We start from the raw sequence: 16,332 nt of genomic DNA on the forward strand, positions 1-16,332 counted from the left end.
GCATTGTTTTCTGTTGAATTTATTTCATGGGATCAGTGCAAATGTTTGCAGGCAAGTAAAAATCAAACAGCAATCTTTTCCATCGAATGCTATTATTTTCCAACAAAAGGGTTTATATATTATAGGTTTTATGAAAAAAAAAAAAAAGAAATTGTACAATGGGGGAAGAAAAGCAAAAATATAGTAATTCTAGGTTTTTATATATATTTTTAGACATTTTATATTACTGTGTAAACATTTTATATTTCTATTTTATAAAAAAAGTTTTAAAAAGCTTTTCCGGAAATATATATATATAATTAATTTTTATGAGCTCAGTATACATATTGCTGGCAAGTAAAAAAATTGAAATCATCAGTGGCCCGAGTGGACAAATGGAAATATTTTATTGTTGGGTCCTGTAAAAGTAACCGATTTCAAGTCAAAGGGTGTAAAAGTTATTAATAATTTCATTTCCTTTAAATACAATTTCACCAACTTTGCAAGATAATACAGAGGCCGTTATCTCACCTATCATAATTACCAAATATCATCAGTCATTAAAATCCTTTAAAACCAGATGTAATCAAATCTTGTAAGACTCAATCTTTCTATAATATCTTTCCAATAAGCCTCGGCTTCTGGCTTCTCATGGAACGGCCTTCGATCACTGTACAGTGGAGAAGACTTTCAGAAGGAGGTCAGCAGCAAGGCCTGGTGAGATATCTCCACACGTGACCCTTCGCTCCAGCTCCGGGAGCTCGGCACGCACCGCTGGATGCTGCTGGAAGTGGCGCAGAGCGTTCTCCTGGATCAGATTCCACAACCACACCTTCTGTTGAGTTTGCCGTCGGACTCGGAGCTCCCCACTGCTCAACATCGCGTCCCGGAACTGTAGCATGGTATCCCACAGCTCAGGCACCCCCTGCCCCGTCTGAGAAGATATGCGGACCACCTGAGCACAGATGGGAAAGAGAGCAAATAAAATGTGCTGGTGTAGACGTGGAGAGCTGAAGAAAGATGAAAACAGAAAGCAGAGGAAGAAACGAACAGAGAGAATGGAAACGGACAGATGCTATACTTCTGAGCAGCCAGTATGTGGAAATGTACTTCATCACTTCATCCTCGTCTTCACTGATAGACCTATATACTACAGTCTTTAAGGAGGGCGAAGAAAAAAATCAATATGACCGTCAGATTCTCCAGAACAGGGATGGAGCTCAGAAATCATGCTGCTCAGAGGAGACAAAGGCTTTAGTGGTTTTCATTCATGTGGGTGGCCTCTAATCAGTGAAATGCATGAGGCAGCATTTGGCCGTTCAAAGGGCTGCCTGCGTTGGCTCTGTGCCCTGCCCTGCCCTGTGGGTAGAAGTAATAATACTGGGGTGAAGAAACAAAGAGGAAAGACTGGACAACATGATGGGAGAAGACAACAGACTACTCCACTGGCCAGGACACTTCTTTTTAGCAGAAAATAATAAGGATACATAAATAAAGAGCGTTTAACGTGGAAGCAATTCTTATATGGGAAGAATTAAATGTGTTAAAATAAAGAGAGGGCTATACACACACACATCCCCAGTCAATTTTTTTTGAAGAGTAAGATTTTTTATGTTTTTTCATTATTATTATTTTTTTTATTCTCTTCTGCTCACCAAGGCTCCATTTATTTGATCCAAAATACAGCAAAAACAGTAATATTGTGAAATGTTTTTACTATTTAAAACAACCGCTGAAATGAAAATTATATAGAATTTGAAACTGATTGTGCTGCTAAACATAGTTGTGGGGGAAAACATTTATTCTTTAATGAATACAAAACTAAAAAGTGAAGCCTGTATCTGAAATAGTTTTTTTTTTTTTTTTTTTTCTTTTTTTTGCGACAATGAAAAATACTTTACTGTCACTTTTTATCAATTTAATGCATCCTTGCCGAATCAAAATACTTTCTTAAAAAAAAAAAATCTAACTGACCCCAAACTTTTGCATGGTAATAATTCTGTGAATTTTTCCCAATCTTTCCCTCTAATATCCACAAAAATCTCCGGCCTTGATGTTCTGAAATGAGCTAAAACCAGTTGATTTAGATCCTTTAATGATTATTTCCTTAAAACCCTTGCAGATCTGATTGTCATATTATTTTTCATTAAATAAAAAAATTGAACAAAATGAATTACATTTGTTTTATTGTAAAGAAAAGCAAGATTATGAAGTAGCACACCTTTGGTTTCCAGATTTTGGACTTCTTTCGGAGTAACTTGAGGGCACTGGTGTATTCTGCCTGTATCCTCCGCGCTGGAACAACCAGATCACCATCTGATTTAGTAACCACCACCAAGTCAGCCATCTCAATGATTCCTCTTTTGATTCCCTTTGGGAAAATACAGCATAAGCCACCCTCAGCAAGACTAGCACAAACAAACCTTAACAACATAAGAATCACCGATAACATAAAACATAACAGCTTCAGAAAATCCAGATAATGTTGTATAGCAGTAGATCGCAATTTCTTTGACTCCAAGGGATTCATTTTCAAATAAATTTAACAATATTGCTTTTAAATATTCTACACAATAAAAGATTTCATTTAAATGAATAAAATGTTGAATCTAAATCATTTGAAGTCATCTTAAGATCCCCATGGAAGTTTGCTGATGCCCCAGACTCCTCCTCCTCTGAAAATCGGGACAGAGTAAAGGAAGTGTAGAGTATACCTGTAGTTCATCGCCGCCTGCTGGTGGGATCAGCAGCACAAACATATCCACCATGTCAGCCACAGCAAACTCCGACTGACCAACGCCTGTGGAAAGATTTGAACTTAAGTGACACTGCGGAGTTACTTTGCATACACAGAGGCTTTTAAGAAAATTAATAACATAATGAAAACCATAACACAGGCTTACCCACAGTTTCCACTAACACGGTGTCATAGCCTGCACCCTCACAGAGGACTATAGCTTCGTTGGTGGTCCGCGTCACACCACCGAGGGTTCCTGAAGTGGGAGATGGTCGGATGTACGCGCTCATGTCTCTGGAGAGCTCGGTCATTCGTGTTTTGTCCCCCATAAGTGAACCTGCATACAGTAGTAGCTACTTAGAACCAAGATTAGCTGTTGATTAAGAAATTCTATTTATTTAGCAAGAATGCATTAAAGACATTTAGCAGTAATGACAAATAATGCTGTTTTTTTTATATATATATTAATCTAAGAATCCTGAAAAAAAAAATCATTTTCCATGAAAATATGCAGCAGCACAACTGTTTGCAGTATTAACACTAGTAAGAAATGTTCCTTGAGCAGCAAATCAGCATATTAGAATGATTTCTGAAGGATCACGTGGCAGTGGAAACCCAAGCAACTGCTTATGACAATTCAGCGTTGAATCAGTGGAATAAATGATATTTTTTAAATATTCAAAAGAAAGATTTTTTTCCATTATATTAATTCACAATATTGTTGTTTTTATTGTATTTATGTTCAAATAAATACAGCCTCGATGACGATACTTTTTGATTAGTAATGTAAAAATGACATCATTGTGAAAATATGATAATTATGTCAATATGAAAATATATAGCAGCTGACTAAAGTGACTTCCAAACAAGTATATACTTATGCAAACATCTAAAGCACAAAGATAAAACCAGCACCACCATCTTTTTCGTAGAAAAACCTTCTGATACTGAAGCGTCTGTTCACCTCCAGTTGTGCACGAGGAAGGATCCACAGCCAGAACTGATACTTTATGTCCTCTTCCTGTCAGCATTTTCCCAACGACCTCGATGAATGAAGACTTGCCAGCACCAGGGGGACCGGACAGTCCTGAAGTCACACGGACAAAGATGTGATTGAAGATTGAGGCAATCATGCAAACAGCTCAGTTCACATCACCTTACTGACCCACTCTGAAGGCCACTGGATTGCCACCATTGCGTTTCTCCTGCTCCTTACGGAAGGCCAGCACTCTTTGAAGCAGAACCTGGGCCAACTCTTTCTTCCTTGGATGTTGGGTCTCCACAAGGGTTATAGACTCAGCGAGAGCTGCCCTTTGACCCCCGATGAGTCCATCATAAAGCTTGGTCAATAGTCTTTTCTCCCTGTCAGTCAGGTCTGAAATGTGATGTCTTAAAGCAGTCTCTGTTGAAACAGTTCTTGTCTGTTGGAGGGTGCAGAGCGAGGTATAGCACAGTTTTCCAGTAGACTTACAAAGGGAATCTCTTAACGCCGCTGCACTGCGTATAGAAGAGAGAGCAGCAACACGATGAAGAACTGGAAAAACTCTAGTCGGACCCATCTTCCTTTTTCTGTGAAGTAGATGTTGTTCTGTGAAAATAGCGGAGAACAAGAAGTGGTAAACATTACAGCCTTGTTCAAATTAAACAATGGTAACAATTTCTGTTTTACATATAAATAAATTGAAAGGAGGTGTTTTAACCTTTGGGAAATTAACTAAATACCTTATGAGAACCTTTCAATGAGGTAAAATGATAACATTGTTACTAAAGTTTGGGAAATAAGATTTTAAAACACTAATTTACTTATTGACCACTATAGAAATAAGCTGACAAACATTTCTAACGTTATGTAAATAATTTTATTAATAAATTTAGCCTAAAATAAGTAGTCAATCATTAGGCTTGTTTGGGACTAAATGTTTTAGAGTAGCGTTTTATATGTTTTTCTTTTTACCTTTGATTTAATGTATTCCATGCCAAAAATGTTATTAAAAATAAAAAAAACTATGTTATATAATATATCAAAAAAAGTAAATCTTGTGATCTTAAAAACAAAGGATTTATGCCTTTAAAAATAGTTTAAAAGAATGGCAATTAACTTTTACCTGTAGGACTTCTATTGCAACAATATGCTAATTTGATATTAGCCTCTACATCAATACAGATGTTAATACAGATATCGACTCTATAGGTTTAAGTTAGTAGTAATATAATAATAATACAGAGGTAGTTTCTGAAAGCTTTGTAAAATATGGAAACTCCATATTAGCTCATGATCATTGTACAGCCATAACAACAACTGCAGTAACCAGGATATTTGGCCGAGAACTATAACTTCTTACCATAGTAAATTATAAATTGTATGGGGTGACAAATCTCTTGTTATTAGATCACATCAGTTCATAACACATTTCAGTCCGATCACATTAAATGACAGCGTGTTCATTGAAACAGAAAGGACAGGAACCTGAAAATCTGGAATAAAAAACATTAACAATCAAAGCTCACCAAGTTTCCTTAAACCGTCGGTTTAGTGTCTTAAGCCCATCTGTAGTTCTGGTTCTGTCTTCATTTGGGCAGATTCGGATTAAAAAGAGACATTTTCAGTCATTTATCTCACGGGTGCCCAGATCAGCTGTGACATTATCACCAATCCTCCGAGGTCGCGTGCGTGAGGAACGTCAATGATTTTTAAAATAAAAGTGTTTCCTTTTCAAAATTAAAGTCCTAATTCTCGATAAATGAATACATAATAATAATAAAATTCACAGCTTCAAAAACTAGATGATGATGTTGTAGGTTTATTTGTAAATTTGCTTATAGTCTTATAGACAGCTGTGATAAGATGCTTATAATGGAAGGTACCATTTTATTAAAAAGGTTGTAAATCTAGTTTAGAGGTTTTACCGTTTTTATCAACACAGCAACCACAACTAAGTTGTAGACGTTTTAGTAAGTATTTATTAACGGCAATTTTTTTTTGTCACAATATAAATGCATTTTGTCACGTTGCAAAAAAAATTCACCATTGAAGATTATGTGTAATATTTTTTTATACTGTCGTCACGTTTTTAAATGCCTTATTCCAGCGTTCAGATCATCGGATATATCATTAATACAATCATTAATTAATTCATTTTACTACAAAATAAATCCAACAATGTAATAATTTATTTTTAAGAATGAACAGAACGTTAAATAAATAAAATAATATTAAAAGAAGTTATGACGTATAATATATAGATGCCAACAACATACTTGACAACATTTGTTTCTAAAACTGCTTTTTTTTCCCAACAGGACGTCAGACTACTGGACTCCTGACCTGCATTGTATCATGTCCAGACACAAGCTCTCTGATGTCCTCCTGTGGCAGTGAGAGAAAACACAACCATTAATATGAAAAATCTTTGAATTGCAAGTGAAGTCACAATAAGCCAAAAGAGAGAATGAAGAAAATAGATATTGAAAAGAGTAAAATTATCACTTAATTCTGAAAACTGTTAGACAGATATTTAAATTAAGTGATATGGAAGGTTAGTTTGAAACAATTAAGCCTTGTTGTTTTATAAGAGTATTCAGCATTACTTCCAGGAATGCAGAGAAATATCATCAGATTTATCCAAAAGCACATGAAGTTTGTGTGTTTTTACATTGTCTAAGCTTGACTAGAGTTTGTGCAGCGTTTAAAAACAACAGTCCATAGCGCCTTGTGAGGCTGGAAAGCTCTGGTATCCTCTGGCAGGTCCTGAGGCAGCAATGTTTGCATCTTGTGGTATTGCTGCCCAGAGATGTGTACACAGGTTTCTGTTATAGTTCTTTTAATGCTCTCTATGATGGGCGCCCTGGTTTCAGAGTTGCTGCCCACTGCTGGAGCTTCCTGTCTCAAGCACCCCAGTTCCAGATTTCAATCTTGGTCGTCCCAGAGAGACTGTTATGGCTTCCCAGAGCTTCCGGTCAAAGATGCCGCTGAGGTTCCCTGAGTTTTTTGTTTTGGTGACTGTAGTAGACAGTAGTTCTGCCACAGCCATCTCAGTCTCCTGTCCAGTCATGGCCATCCAGATCCTACAATCCCTGTCATGGATGTTCCCAGCCAGAGTCACCAGCCCAATTTTAAGAGTTCCTGTCTCAGCCTCTCCAGGACCAGAGTTCATTTGATTGCTACTCCAGTCCAAAAGATTCCTGTTTTGGCCACTCCATCCATCTCAGAGGTTCCTATGGTTCCTGCTACCATTTCCTGTTGAAACCGACAAGGTAGTCCAGCAGAGCTCCCTGGAGGACTCTGAGGTTCCCTGTTCCTGCCCAAGAATGACTGGAAAAACAAATTCAGAAATAAATTGTAGCATTATATGTTTTGTTTGTTTCATGATTAAGCGAAATGGAAGAAGTTAAACATGTTATGTCTTCTGGATGATTCCCTTCCTGCCGACTTCAGATCTAACCCTTCTCCATCACACTTGGCTGTTTTTTTCCATCTAGTAGTCCTGAACTGGTTAAGGTGTGTTTTATTAGGGTTGGAGCTAGGGTTTCAGACGGCAACCATTTTGCCAGGGCGAGTACATTTTGTGTTTGGTCGCACTGGCATGACCACCGCGTTGTTCAACTTGCGTCGCCATTTCTGTTGCATATGAGAAACATCAAACGGTAAACGAAACAAAAGCTAACAAATCGCTGTACTCGTTTGAGCTGCGCCTCGTGGAGCTTTCATCAGCTAGGACCGAGACGCAAACTAACCTGCCCGAGCTCAGAACAGCTTGACTCAGGAACAGTGTTGGGTAAGTTACTTCCAAACTGTAATACATTATAGATTACTTGTTACTGTCATTTCAAAGTAATTCCTTGCATTACAATATAAATGTCTCAGAATTGTAATGCGTTACATGAATCCTGTATTACTTTTGAGTTACTTTAACCAAAATAACTACAGAAGAAGAACTTAAAATTCTGAAATGTTAAAATGTACTGCAGAGCATTTTACATCCAGAGCGTGATTTGGTGTAGCATGATGACTGTGGGCTATCCAGGCTACTAACAATATATAGTTTATAACTGACAAAGTGAAGACAATGCAAGAACGGATGACAGCCAGAATCACAAACGATCCAAGTCTGTTAAAAGTATGTTAAAGGTAAATTTATTATCTGGCAATCTCTGTAAATTGTTTGGGTCTATTCATATTAGACACAACAGGACCATATGTAAACTCTAATGCCATTTGCAATTGTAAAATGACAAGAAGACCATACGTTCATTTCGCGAATACATCTTCACCCATTAGCCGCTTTTCCACTGGCCAGTGCAAGCCGGGGCTTACAGCGAGCCGGACAGAGCTAATAGCCTCGGACCTTGAGGACAGAGGCCGAAATCAAGCTGTCTCATGCGAGGATCCTTGCGGCACTCAACAAATTATGGGTTGAGCACCTACGTTTCTAACCTAATAAATGTGTCCCATACCTTTGTCCTCAAGATGTTATCTTTTATTATGAAAATACAAAGCTATTATCTGTTGAATATGTTGTTAATTTTCTTATATTGAATGCAAAATTCTTCATTCATAAACAGAAATGGCTTAAGTCTCCTTTGTCTTTCCTCCTTTTCCTTGTGGAATTGGACTGTCTTAGACTTTTAGAACAAAAAGAGTGGTAAGTTTTTGATGTATTATGACAACTTTTCCAAAAGAATGTAAGTTTATTTTTGCACTTTTATGTATCAATAATACTATATGCAAATCCAGAATGTCTATTTTTTTTATGTTTGCTTCTTGTTGGAGTGTATTTATATCTCAATTCCCTGTGTTTTTGAATGTTTGTACAAGTTTTTTTTTGCAAGAAAAAAAAGAGAGAGATGAATAAAAATAAATCGCTAAACAAATATATCAGAATTCGACACCACATGCAGCTATTGACTGACCATGAACAGGAAATAGAACACATTTGCTGCATATTTGATTCATTACTGTCTCATGGTCTTGCTGGGTTTCTTTCTTTTCTTTTCTTTTGGCTATAAGTGTGTTACTGAACATGTACCGAGTAGCTACAATATAATATAACTGAAAATGTATGTAATGTAATGTCTTACACTACTGTGTTACAGCAAAAAGTAATTAATAAAATACATTTTGTAAGCTTCCCAACTCAAACCTAGTGCTACTGTCAATGTCTATAGGCCTAAACAAGAAATTAACATGTAATATTATTAGTAACTGCACTTATTAATAGTAGGCTAATTTTATCATAACTACACACGCACACACACACACATGAAAAGTGGGGATATCCCATAGACATAATGGTTTTTACACTGTACAAACTGTATATTCTATGGCCCTACACCAACCCTGCACCTAACCCTAACCCTCACAGGAAACTTTGTGCATTTTAACTTTCTCAAAAAAAAAAAAAACTCTTGAAAAACGGGGACATGGGTTATTTTGGCCTGCAGCAGTTTTTTTTTTTTTTTCTCCAACCTTGAGGTCCGCTTGCAGAATTTAGATTCATCCCTGATTAAACACATATAAACTAGTTAATCACGTTCTTCAGGATAACTAGAAAGTTACAGGCAGGTTTGTTTGATCAGTGTTAGAGCTACTGTAAACTCTTTAGTTCAGTGTACCTCGATGGTCACAGTTGAGAAAACTTAAGCCTATACGGTTATGGGCCACCAGATTAAAGGGTTAGTTCACCAAAAAAAGGTGTAACAGACCATCTGATGTCACATGGACTACTTTGATGATGCTTTTATTAGCTTTCTGGACATGAACAGTAGACCGTACACACATTTTCAATGGAAGGACTGAGAGCTCTCGGACTAAATCTAAAATATCTTAAACTGTGTTTCCGAAGATGAACAGAGGTCTTACGGGTTTGGAACGACATGAGAGTGAGTCATTAATGACATAATTTTCCTTTTTGGGTGAACTAACCCTTAAGGAGAAGCTGTGAGAGAAGCTGTTGTGTTGTTTTATAACTTATGATCTTCATCATAAAAGACATTACCGCATCACTTTGACCTTCACCCATCACACTGTCCCTAGTTTTTTGTTGGATACGATCCTCTTTTAAAATCATGACTGATATCATAACTTCATATAAATATTATTATATTAATATTAAACTTCAATAAATTTGATGTATTTAATATGAAAAAATGAATGCACTGATTATGATTTGTCACTAGAGGGAGCTGTCCGCAGAGTTTTTATGGTGAACTTATAACGTTAGAAATGTGTTGAATGTGAAAAAAAACAAGTTATAAAAAAATCATCTTTAATGAGTCATTTCTTACAAACGGGCAGCTTTTCACTTCACAAGACATTAAGTGATGGACTGGAGTAGTTTTGATTATTTGTGGATAATTGTGATGTTTTTATCAGCTGTTTGGACTCTCATTCTGACGGCACCCATTCACTTCAGAGCATCCATTTGTGAGCAAGTGATGTAAAGCTAAATTTATCCAAATCTGTTCCAGTACGAACTCATCTACATCTTGGATGACCTGAGGGAGAGTTCATTTTCAGCAGCTTTTTATTTTTGAGTGAACTATTCCTTCAAAATATGTTCTCAGTGATATCTGAATGCTTATCCTAGTTTATCAGTACCGTGTGGGCAAAATATTCCTGCATAAAGGTTTACAAACAGCAATCTGCATTAGGCAGAGGTTATCATCGGAAAGGGAGCTGGCTGGGTCTTGTGGTTAATTGCCACTGATTGGATGAAGGAGGCAGAGAGTGAGGAGGACTGGAAAGGAAAGGCAGCTTCAGAATCAACAAAGAGGTGTGGGGGGTGCATGAGAAAACCTGATACCTACAAGCCCTCCCATAAATTCAGTTGCAGGGTTATCTTTTTAACCTTTGACCTACCGCTGCTACAGTTACAGCACTGTGGTAGCCATGGCAGCTACGATCAATGAAGCAACAGGGATGACATCATTGCACAGCGTATACTCACAACTGGTGAATTAAAGGAAAACCGTGTAGCTAAGATTCTAAAAGCCTTTTTGTGCTTTGTAGATTTGTTTCTATATTTAGTATATTACAAAATACATTTTGAATGGTCAAGAGGAATTGCGTTTTGTTTTTTTAACTGATGCTGACAGCACACATATTTGTATTGTATATAAGTCATATGTGTTTAAAATGCTATGCTGATGGAAATGAGTTTAGGGTGGATCTGGCTTTTGAATTAACATAAGCTTCATTGTGTAAATGCTGAGTTATTCTCTCGCTGGCTGTTGTAGTCATCCCTCCTATGTTTTCTTTGGCATTATAGTGCATACTGTTATTCCTTTCTAAGAAAAGCAAATCAGACATGGAAGCTTTGTTTACAGCTGGAGCTATTTTCACCACACAGAACTCTGTTTAGAATACGCCACAGGAAAGGATGATGTCAGAGGACTATCGCTTACAATATCTCCAGATGGACGCAGCTCAACAGCTCTCGTCTCATGAGAATTAACCTTACAATGTTGAACTGAAGAAACATCTGTGATATGGGGGGGGGGGACAAAATATCATTCCATCCTCAAAGTTGCATGATGTAATGCAGGAGTTATATTTGCTGAACATGCAAACAATAGCATAACCACCACCTGTCAAATGAACACAAATGAGTGTTAAAAACAGTTTTGAGCTGTTTGCACTTGTTTGATCTGTGCATATTTTGATTCAGTTTTTTTTTTTCATTTGTGGAAGCAATATTACGAAGAGGACTTGCATTTAGCCAGGTTAGAATTTAAAAACATCTTGATGGATTTGTTTCATAAAAGCAAGCAACTTTTCTCTTCGCAAGATGTTAATTGATGTCGTATGAATTAGTTGTGGATTGTTGTGATGTTTTTATCAGCTGTTCAAACTCTTGTTCTGACGGCACCCATTCACTGCAGAGCATCCATTGGTGGGCAAGTGATGTAATGCTACATCTCTTCAAATATTTTCCAGTGAAGAAGCAAACTCATCTTGGTTGGTTTGAGGGTGAGTACATTTTTTAGCAAATGTTTATTTATTGGTGAACCATTCCTTTTGCCGTTGTAGTTTAATTCACATGTTTAGAGGTATTAATTATGTGAGTTAATACTTTGCCTTTTTATTATTATAAAATATTAAGACATTGCTCGTGTAGAGTTATTCTTCTGTCTGGGATCTTGTGGTCCCAGAAAAGTAAATTAACTGTTTGAGAAGTTAACCATAATTAAAACTCAGAATGAAGGCAGTAAATGTCAGCTGCTAAGTTAAGTGTGTGTGTGTGTGTGTGTGTGTGTGAGAGAGAGAGTTAAATGAGACATTTGAATACTCACCAGAGCTATCAAAGAGAAAGTTATTGGTGTAATTTTGCACATACTGATACAGATCTTCTTGAATTACTACATAAATATATGAACCATAATAGCAGATAGCATGTCTCATGATGTCTTTAAATTACACTGTAATAAAAAAAAAAATGAAAGGTATTTTTCAGGTATTTTGGGACATCAAAAAGGTTGTATTTTACAAGTTTATTATTTAAGTTATTTTGTTTAAGTTATTTAATGTTAATATACAAATATTAAATGATGAATATCCGTTTTTTGCTTTTTACAACCTCAAAAAAATATTTTTTACTTTCAAAAATATTTTCCATTTAGGATGTTGAAAGGCATCAAAAGTTTTTGCCAGGTATTTTTCTTTTCTTTTTTTCTTTTTATACATAATTGAGAATATTTTACCTTCTGGAAGCAAGATGCCATTGATAATTATTAATATTTAATTTGATATATACAGTACAATAAAATTGGCAATTGGTCATATAATGGTACTATTCCCCTCTTGGAATGTGATATTAAGTTTTTACTTGCCAAAGCCCTAAATGTGAAGTAAAATGTTTATTAATATATATATATATATATATATATATATATATATATATATATATATATATATATATATATATATATATATATATATATATAACCATTTAAAATGTTCACAGTTCACCGATACTAACAAGTATAAAGCCTTTTTACTGTTTTTCTATTTGAAAAAACATTTTACAATCAAAGATTTTGTTTTACAGTGTAAGGCTAAAGTAGTTGTAGTATAATATAGTATAACAGTAGTATAATGCATTGCTAATTTCCTTGGATTACAACTCTGAATATTTGAACTATATACCAGCAGTGTTCACAAAACTAAAACCCTGTGGGCTTTTTGTCACAAATGACAAGTACGACCTTGGCAAATGCTTTTACACTAGCGTGGTCTTCAGTATGCAAACCCTCCACCAAGTGACCATGGCAGCTGTTCCAGTCTCTTGAGCCTCATGCAAAGCCCCACAATTGTCCTCTTATTCCTCTCTCCACCCTGGGGTATGGCAGACCACCCTCTTAGCAACCATAGGGGTTGCTGATGGTGGGGAGAGGGGTTAACTCTAGCCAGGCCAGGGTGGGGAGCTTCATCTTACACGTCGCACATTTACAAGTAACATTTTGTCCATTTGAACAAATGCCAGCCATCAAAGTTGTTACCCATCACAGAGGAAAATAGGAGGCACGTCAGCTGTCAAGGCCACTGTGCTCTCTCATCTCTTAACCCACATACCTCCAGAACGTGTTCTATAGAAGTTTCTAGAAAAACAAAGCCTCAGAGAGAAGGTTTTATGGTACATTTAAGGCAGTCAAGGAACAAAAACCTTAAATATTGTGGGTTCAACAAAATGCTAAGCAAAAATTTATTTTATTTAAAAAAAGAAGCAAAATCTTGGTTACATTGTGGTGCTTGAAGTGAACGGGCCCCGTTAAAGTGAACATACACACTCTCATTAGTGTATGTGTCTACATACTTATGTTAAGTTTTATATTTCAGTTGTATTTTTTGTACATCAAATTAAAGTTAATTAAAACTAGAAACGTTGCTACATGGCAACTAGTTGAAATAAAAGAGTTTGTTATTTCACTTAATATTTATTTTATTTTATTATTATTATTATTATTAATTGTTTTTAAGTAACAATAATGTTTTTATGGTTTCAATTTTACTTTTTAGTTCTTTTTTTCTATAATAAACCCGCTCAAAATAAATAAACATACCTGTTAACATGATTTTGTTAGAAAAAAACTAATCATATTTCGGTTTAACAACTTTGCTGCCATGGTGACATAATGCCTAAAACTTTACAACTCAAATAATAACATTTTTCCAGATTAAGTATTGCAAGTGCATTTTAAAATAGGCTTTACATATCTGCTGTTAAATTGAGCTCCATTCACTTCTAAGAGTTCACTTTTTTAAGTGTTTATTTTTGGCCCCATTCCTTTGTACTTTACAATAACCAATGTTTTTTTTTTTTTTTTTTTTTTATTAACATGTCACAAACACTGTCAATTGAGCTTATCAAGCATTGAACCAAGAATATTCCTTTAATGCTGTTCCACAATTTGTCACACTACCTCAAGTATCACATTAACATGTACTTATCCAGGTGAGCTTATAGTCCTTGATGGTTCCCAGGATAAATAAAAAGCCCTTAGAGACAGTATTTATATATTACCACTCCAGACATTATTTCTAGAAGAGCAGAAGCGCGGTGTCAATGGAGGCGCCTGTTTGTAATGCGAGCTGCCTGATTCTCTGCCATCATGCTTAGCATTACTGAAAACACCAATGCTGTGCCAAAGACCGCTGATGGCACCAAAGCACAAATGAGTCGCATAGCTTGGCTCCCCAAAAAGAAATGAAAATACCACTGATTTAGAGAGTTTCTTCATTTTGTGCAATACTGTAGTTTTTTTAGCACTACCTCACATTCCCATGGCAGAGGCGTCAGGCTCCATTGTGATGAGGGAGAATGAAGGCTTAGTGACAGAGGTGAGAGGGCCTCCTCCGACCTCTCCTCCCTCCTCAGCAGTGGCTGATACTGTTAAGACAAAAGGACTTCAATTGAAAGTGCACCTGACAGCATCCCAGTTGGAGACGAGATGAGCATTGTAGTTTGCTTGCTCATTAGGAAGTGACTTTATCCTTAAACCTAGGTGTATGTCAGTAAGCACAGACAATTTAGACATTCATCAATGTTTGAAAATACATTATAGTGACTGTCTAGCACACACACACATATATATATATATATATATAATGAAATGCACTATGTAATTCTAAGTTTTCTTTAGGAATGTTATTTAAAGTTAGTCTTAGTGCATACAAACTGTTACCTGTTTACATAGAAGACAAATTTGGTTATATGAAAATGAATCCAGTGCAGTTGCTACTGTAAAAAGTTGCTGATAAGAAGCTATGCAAATACATAAAGTGGAAATAAGTAAGCTGAAGCTATTCAAATACGAAAGTTGCAAGGTACAAATAATAATAATAAAAAAGCAATAGGCTATGATAATGATGATCAATTACAAGATAAAAAAAATACCTAAATATATTGTTAATATACGATTAATTTCTGACATATTAGACGTGTTTTATAATTCTGCACACTACTTGAAACGCACTCTCGGATCGCAGTGTTTTCCCAGATTCCACATTCACGTGCAGCTTACTCGCGCCTCACTCAGACATTCTGTCGCCAACCGCGTGACGTAATCTGCGCGAGCAGCACTGCTACTCTAGTTGGTCTCCCTCCGCCAGCGCCGCTACAGGAAAATATAGTTCCTCGAGCTCTCGCACTCAGAAACATAAAAAGCTGGGACATTAATGAAATAAATGTCAAATAAAAATTATTTCACATTTATTTATGCCAATTTAGGATTATTGTTGATATTAGCAACCTAACATTGGTTTTCATGAAGATTGTCTTAAATAGCATAAATTGATTTAGCTATGCATTTCGTTTGTAAAAAATATGGTTACATTGTGACATTACTGACAAGCTACAGGCAAAAAAAAACCCCTCTTACTGACAGATTTTGTAACATTTTTTTGCAAACGAGATAAAAAAAAATGTGGATAACACTTATAAGATATACATAGAGGCTGTCTTTAGTATTTTTTATATATATATATATATATATATATATATATATATATATATATATATATATATATATATGTATACGTATATATATATATATATATATATATATATATATATATATATATATATATATATATATATATATATATATATATATATATATATGTTATTTTTATAAGGCAAATAACAATTTGAAAAATAAAAGTAATTAGCCTAAATGTAACTTAGCAATAAAGCCGTTTCTGGCGTGCTAATCAATCAACATTGGGAGGCTACCTTAAAATAGTGTGTGGAAATGTTTCTGAAAATTGGTCATAATCTTTTTAAAACATGCAAATCCAAATGTCATCAATGTCTTTCTATCCTGGGATGAACTTAATGATGATTTTTAGTAGTGGAGGTTTCTTTAACACTTGTCACACACTACATTTATTTGTATTCACCCTAGTTACCGTACAGTGAGAAGTTAAATCCTTAGTTGTTGTATGTTGAGCTGAATAAACAACACAGCAGCACTTGATACTTTCATTCCCACAGACGGCCTGGCCTCCTCAGGCCCTAGAAAGAGTAGGCTACATTGTTACAATGTTACATAATTCATCCCACAGTACTTTGAAAACGTTGAATGTGTAAAAAAGTAGGACTTGTTAGGACTTGCGCACC

The 16,332-nt window shown here is 35.7% G+C and overlaps 1 protein-coding gene across 1 annotated transcript; it reads right to left on the reverse strand.

The window, feature by feature from the left end:
• Positions 1–367: 367 nt before the first annotated feature.
• On the reverse strand, positions 368–5,387 carry mmaa (metabolism of cobalamin associated A). Its single transcript, XM_026204461.1, has 7 exons — positions 5,225–5,387; positions 3,882–4,304; positions 3,681–3,803; positions 2,883–3,053; positions 2,694–2,779; positions 2,201–2,350; positions 368–934 (listed from the first exon to the last, which is right to left on the reverse strand). The coding sequence occupies exons 2-7, from the start codon at positions 4,273–4,275 to the stop codon at positions 647–649; spliced, it is 1,212 nt and encodes a 403-aa protein (XP_026060246.1). The 5' UTR covers positions 4,276–4,304; positions 5,225–5,387; the 3' UTR covers positions 368–646.
• Between the last annotated feature and the right edge of the window lie 10,945 nt (positions 5,388–16,332).

This window comes from Carassius auratus, chromosome 26, assembly GCF_003368295.1.
Source record: "Carassius auratus strain Wakin chromosome 26, ASM336829v1, whole genome shotgun sequence".
In the NCBI taxonomy this organism is placed as follows: Eukaryota; Metazoa; Chordata; class Actinopteri; order Cypriniformes; family Cyprinidae; genus Carassius; species Carassius auratus.

What these genes read in the sequence shown, in the direction of transcription:
- mmaa (XM_026204461.1), bottom strand. Translation starts at nt 4,275, where the DNA reads ATGGGTCCGACTAGAGTTTTTCCAGTTCTTCATCGTGTTGCTGCTCTC. An exon ending in TCCAGTGGCCTTCAGAGTGG is followed by an intron (nt 3,804 to 3,881) that starts GTCAGTAAGGTG and finishes GTGTGACTTCAG; the next exon opens with GACTGTCCGGTCCCCCTGGT. An exon ending in CGTGTTAGTGGAAACTGTGG is followed by an intron (nt 2,780 to 2,882) that starts GTAAGCCTGTGT and finishes ATCTTTCCACAG; the next exon opens with GCGTTGGTCAGTCGGAGTTT.